The 6,000-nt window shown below is 54.9% G+C and overlaps 1 protein-coding gene across 1 annotated transcript in view; it reads left to right on the top strand.

Annotated features, from left to right (window-relative positions):
* The first annotated feature begins 515 nt into the window (after window positions 1–515).
* The window catches only part of LOC137457517 (collagen alpha-1(V) chain-like), a 62,112-nt gene continuing 56,627 nt past the window's right edge, over window positions 516–6,000 (top strand). Inside the window, exon 1 of the mRNA XM_068169388.1 lies at window positions 516–923. Within this exon, the coding sequence (XP_068025489.1) occupies window positions 824–923 (100 nt within the window). The 5' untranslated portion in view covers window positions 516–823. The remainder of the gene's footprint in view (window positions 924–6,000) is intronic.

Below are 6,000 nucleotides of genomic sequence, written 5' to 3'. Positions count from 1 at the left end.
CCCCCCTCCACACCTCCCCCAAACCCCCCACCCCGGTCCCCAAATGCTTCTGCGACCCCCAGGCCCTATCTCCTTGAGGATCTGGAAGGAGCAGGGAAAAGGGAGAGGAAAAGGAAACAAATCCCTGGCTGGTGCTAACTTTTGGGGGGGTAACCCCCACCTCCTGCTTTCGGGGTGGGGGGGGGGGCCGGGGCGACCTCGCTGCCTCAGCCCTGCGAGGTTCGAACTTGCCGCGGGGCCGGGCCGGGAGTGGGGCGGGTTTTTGGGGGGGGGGGGGGAAGTTTGGAGGGAAGAAGGGGGGTGTGTGTAGGGGAGTGGGGGGGCCGGGCCGTTGTCCTGATTTGCTGCACGGCTCCGAGATTGACAAAGTTTTGCCTTGGGTTTAAAAGAAAGCGAAGGAGGGGGAGGGAAAAAAAAAAAAAGGAAAGGGGAAAAAAATAAAAGAAAAAGTAAAAAGCGGCGAGAGAGGGAGGGGGGAAGGGGGTGGGGGGGGGGGGGGGGAGTGAAAGAAAAGTTTTTTTCCGCTGCAGGAGCAGGCAGGGGCCGGGAGTGAGCGCAGCGGAGCCCCCGGCAGCCCTCCGCCCGCCCCATGGCTTTATAAAGCGGCTGCACTCCCGGGGGGGGCTGGCGGGGGGGGTCTGAGCTGCTTTTCTTCGCTTGTGTACATATATATATATATATATAAAATAATAATAATTATTATTAATTAATTTTTTTCTTTTTGCCCCACTCGAGTTTCTCCCCAGCCGTGGTCTCCTGTTTTGGTGTTTTGGGGTTGGTTTTTTTTTTCCCTTCCTCTTTTTTTTCTTTGACTTGTTGGACCATGGATACGCACACGCGGTGGAAAAGGAGAAGTTGGATACGAAATTGGTCGGGACCCGTCGCCTTGGTGCTGTTGGGTGCTTTGTGCCTTGGGCAGGCAGGTAGGTGACCCCCTCCCCCCCCCTCCTCTTCCTCCCCTTTCTTCTTCCTCACCCCCCCCCCCCCCCAAAAAAAAAAACCGTTCCCTTCCTTACCCTCCTCATCCTCGGGGCTGCGCGTCCCGGTGGGTGCGGGAGGGACGCGGGGTGTCAAGCCGGCGAGAGGGGGGCCGGGGCGAGGGGTAGCCGGGGGAAGGTGGCTTTTTGTGAGGGGCAAAACGTTTGCCTTGTTCCTTCCTCAATGCATTCCGGTCAAGAAAAGCGGGGAAAAAAGAGAAAGGATAAGAAAAGAAGAGGGGGAGGAAAAAGGCAGCAAGGCAACAACCCACCCAACCTCCTTTAGCTGCTCGGCTCTCTGAATGCCATTTGTCAGGGGGCCCGTGAAAGGGGGGAACAAAGCAAAAACCCTTAAAACAATACTTTATTCGCCCCCCTTTTTCCTTGCTTTTCGGAGCAGGGCTGCCTGTTGCTGGGCTCTTTTTCTGGAGTAAAAGTCAGGGGCCCGTGTCTCTGGAGGCTCCAGCTCTTTAGAGACCCGCGGGCAGAGCTGGGTGAATGTATATTTAGGCGGCTGCAAGCCTCTCGCCTTGCGCAGTTCCTCCTCCGGGAGGAGAAGAAACTTTTTTTCCTTGCGGCCGGCAAGGACTTCTCCTCTCCGCTCTTCGCATCCCGTCAGCCCCAGAGCTCGCCGCACAAAAGCTTTGGAGCGACCTCAACCCTGGACCCCAAGGCTCGCTCCGTCCCTTGCATCACCGGCCCCAATTAGAAGGGATTTCTCCCTAAAAAGTGCCCCCGAAGAGGAAGCTGTGCAATCCCAGATGTGCGACGGCACTAGACATGCAGCCGGGGGTGGGGGGAAGAACAAAACCCCGACAAAACCTAAACCCTTGGAATGTAATTTTGTTAGGCTCATGTAGGAGTTGGGACTAAGCACTTTTCTTTCCCTAAGTTGGATGCTGTGGGGCTTGAAGCGAGTTTTGAGAGCTCTGCTTCCCCAGTGTCTGCCTGAAATGCGGGCTCTGAAACGCCAGAGCGGGGCAGCTGGAGAGCCGAGGAGGATGGGGGGCGGTAAAACTGCTGCAGAAGTTTTGCCTGGGTGCTGGGAATCAGCTGCAGGGGTTCTGCCCCGGGGGCGCTGGGGGGCTCGGCTGCGAGGGGGAACTCTGTCCCGGGGGCGCTGGGGGGCTCGGCTGAGAGGAGGCGTTCTGCTGGGGGGCTCGGCTGAGAGGAGGCGTTCTGCTGGGGGGCTCGGCTGAGAGGAGGCGTTCTGCTGGGGGGCTCGGCTGCGACGGAGGAGTTCTGCCCGGGGGTGCTGGGGGGCTCGGCTGCGAGGGAAGAGTTCTGCCCGGGGGTGCTGGGGGGCTCGGCTGCGAGGGAAGAGTTCTGCCCGGGGTGTGCTGGGGGGGCTCGGCTGCGAGGGAAGAGTTCTGCCCGGGGTGTGCTGGGGGGGCTCGGCTGCGAGGGAAGAGTTCTGCCCGAGGGTGCTGGGGGGGCTCGGCTGCGAGGGAAGAGTTCTGCCCGGGGGCGCTGGGGGGCTCGGCTGCGAGGGAAGAGTTCTGCCTGGGAGCGCTGGGGGGCTCGGCTGCGAGGGAAGAGTTCTGCCCGGGGGCGCTGGGGGGCTCGGCTGCGAGGGAAGAGTTCTGCCCGGGGGTGCTGGGGGGCTCGGCTGCGAGGGAAGAGTTCTGCCCGGGGGCGCTGGGGGGCTCGGCTGTGAGGGAAGAGTTCTGCCCGGGGGCGCTGGGGGGCTCGGCTGCGAGGGAAGAGTTGTGCCCGGGGGTGCTGGGGGGCTCGGCTGCGAGGGAAGAGTTCTGCCCGGGGGTGCTGGGGGGCTCGGCTGCGAGGGGGAGTTCTGCCGGGGTGCTTTCAGCGTGTCTTCTGAGTTTGTAGCAGAGGCATCAGGGCTCTGAGGTCTTTTTACGTCCTGCTTTAAGGGAAAGACTTTGTTGGCAAAGCTGATTTTGCAATCAGGAAAGTTAAAGGAGCTGCAGCTCTGCAGAGTAACTTGAGAAACTGGAAAGTGCCCGGAGAGCTGAGCTGTCTGGGATTCAGCTTTCATGCCTGATTTTTGTGTGCTCTGGGAGTTGGTTTTCTTTTTCCCCCTCTTTTCTTTCCTCCTACCCTTCTCCTCCTTGCCGGGAAGCCCAGCAGTTTGCAGGGCTTGGATGTGTGTGAGCAGGGCAAACGCCTGTGGGATTCCTCACACGACAGCCTGGTTGCACGGTAGTGTCATCTCTGGGTTCTTAAAACGACCCTTAAGGAAGGAGAGGTGGGTGGGAGGGTGAGGAATGCTTGCATCAATAGTTTTGTGCTTGCAAAGGCTGAGCGAGGTGGAAGAAGGAGCTGCTAAGCAGGGGAGAAAATGTCTCTAGAACATCACTGCAGGAAAAGTTAGCAGCAGCTGGGGAGTTGGGCTGCAAATGTGTGGGGCTGTTAGAGCAGCTTGCTGACTAGAAGAGACCTGGAATCATAGAATTGTCAGGGTGGGAAGGGAGCTCAAGGCTCAGCCAGTTCCAAGCCCCCTGCCATGGGCAGGGACACCTCACACCACAGCAGGTTGCTCACAGCCTCATCCAGCCTGGCTGCAAAGACTTCCAGGGATGAGGCTTCCACCACCTCCCTGGGCAACCTGTGCCAGGCTCTCACCACACTCAAGGGGAAGATTTTCTTCCTCACATCCAATCTTAATCTACCCATTTCTAGTCTTGTCCTGTTCCCCCAGTCCTATAATTCCCTGACACTCTCAAAACTCCCTCCCCAGCTTTCTTTAACCCCCTTAAGACAGTGGAAGGCCACACTTAGGTCTGATTCTGGCCCATCTTGAACTCCCTTTCTGTGCAGCCAGTTTGTTAGACCACTCTGTGACTTTGTATTAGCTGGCAGCTGAATTATCACCAGCCTTAGACTGCATATTAGGAATAATCTCTTTAGTGAAGGAGTGGTCAGGGTGTTGGGACAGGCTGCCCAGGGATGTGGTGGAGTCCCCACCCCTGGTTCAAGAAACCTGTGGCCCCAGCACTGTGGGGTATGGTTTAATGGCCATGGTGGTGCTGGGCTGGTGGTTGGACTCAATCATCTGAGAGGCCTTTTCCAACTGAAACAATTCTGTGATCCTGGACTATTTCAGAAGACAGATGGCAAAAGTTTTCCTTCTCCTCTTGCGTGCTGCTCACGTTCCAAGGGGCTCAGAGCATCCCTAGGCATTGTGCCTGTTGGTGTGTAGCCATCAGACAACTCCAACACCAGACCAACCTTCTTTTAAAGGTACCTGGTAACCTCTCTAGAGCTTTTGGGTGCAGAGGGCTGGCTGGAGCTGGTCCTGCAGTGGCTGGCTGGAGAGCTGTTGCAGGGCCAGTGTGCAGCTCCAAGTAATGACTCTTGCTGGGAAAGGCTTTGAGGTTTTCCCTAATGAGCCTCCTAATAGGACATCAAATGATTTGGCTGAGGGAGGAGTCAAACTGGGACTGCTGATGGCTTTGAGTAATGTTCTTTATGGCTTTAAAACATCTTTCCAAGTTCTCTTTAGCTTTAGTTCAGTTCAGATGACTTCTTTCAGTTTCATTTTACTTGGCTTCTCTCTGTGAAGAGAGGTGACTCTCCTCTACAGTCATCTTTAGAGGCAGATCCATCAGGTGGCTCCAAAGAAAGGAGGACTACAGCTTCCAGAGAGCAACTCCAGAACAATGGAGCAATGTCAAAGGCAACATGAACCAAACTCCCTCTGAGCACTGCCCTTCCAGCTCAGATTTTCCCCTGTTTTAACAGATGATGTCACCCACCAAATCTTAACCCACAGACAGAGCTGGAATCTGCCTCTGCTTTTACAACAGCTGAGTGGGGGTTTCTGGGTGAGGATTTCATGAAGCAGGAGTTGCCTTGTAGTGGCAGAGAGAAGTGCAGCAAGAATACATGGTGTGCCCTTCAAAAGGAAGAAGAAATGCTGGAAGAGGCTCCAGTTACCATCTGTTGCTTCTCCCCTTGGCTTTTCCTCAGCCATCTAGAACTAAAATAAATAATAACACACCCCCCCCTTTTTTATCCAGCCAGTTAGAAGTGTTGTGTTTCATATTCTTTGCCAGTCAAGAAGGGTCTGAGATCGTTTTACAAGGAGAAATATGACTTTCTAAGTCTGGAATTGATGGCAGGTCTGATTTCCAATGTAAAACCTGGATTATGCTGTCAGTGTGCTGCCAGATTGGAGCAGGGCTTTGTCAAAGGAAAAGCACCCAGCTGTTGGCCGTGCCCCTTCCATGAGGCTTTCAGCTGAGGTAATAGATTACCCTTCCATGGAAGCTGGGGGCAAGATGGAAACTCTCTGCTGACTGCTCCCTTCGAGGTGGGGTGTTTGGGTTTTTGACAGCTGCTCCCTGCAGTGCTGGAGCTGGATGCAGGAATTGGTTTCAGGCTCCTTGGTTGAGCTTCCACTAAAGCTAAGGAGAGCTTTAGCTCTTCTGTGGCTGGACAATAATTTGGGGGGTGGAGAAATCCCATTTGATCTCTGGGTCTCTAAGCAGAAGCTGCTGAAGAGCTGCTGGGTTTTGGTGGCCAGAGGGACAATAGTGTGGACTTGTGTTGGCTTCCACCAAAGCTCATGAGGACTTGAGCTGTTCTGCCTGAAACATCAGTGTTGGCTGGGCAATAATTTGTTTGGGGTTAGAGAAATCCCATTTCATCTCTAGGCAGCAGCTGCTGAAGAGCTGCTGGAGTTTGATGGACAGAGGGACAACAGTGTGGACTTGCTAGCTGGGAGCTTTAATGCTGGCTCCTCACCTACAAAAAGCTCTTTTTAAGAGCAAAGTAGCCCAATAATAGCAATGTCTTGGCATTACTGCCACTGCTTGCAGACATGGCATGCCCTAGAGGAAACAGTGACTGTGAAAGGGATGGGCATCCCTGTTTTAAATGGATGCTGTCCCTGCCCCTTGCATTTTGATGTTGGAAGTTGACTTTTCAGGTCAGTTCCCTCTTGAAATGTAGAGCAGGTCCACCTAGTAATTTACCCTGAGACTGGTAGTCTACCAGGCACACCGGGGTGCTGTAGGGGATGAGAAGTATGTAGATACAGAGGATGCAGAAGATGATG

This window comes from Melanerpes formicivorus, unplaced genomic scaffold, assembly GCF_026170545.1.
Source record: "Melanerpes formicivorus ecotype bairdi unplaced genomic scaffold, bMelFor1.0.p_v2 SCAF_181, whole genome shotgun sequence".
NCBI classification, from domain to species: Eukaryota; Metazoa; Chordata; class Aves; order Piciformes; family Picidae; genus Melanerpes; species Melanerpes formicivorus.
Note: the sequence above shows the minus strand (reverse complement) of the source record. Positions and strands in the feature narration are given on the sequence as shown.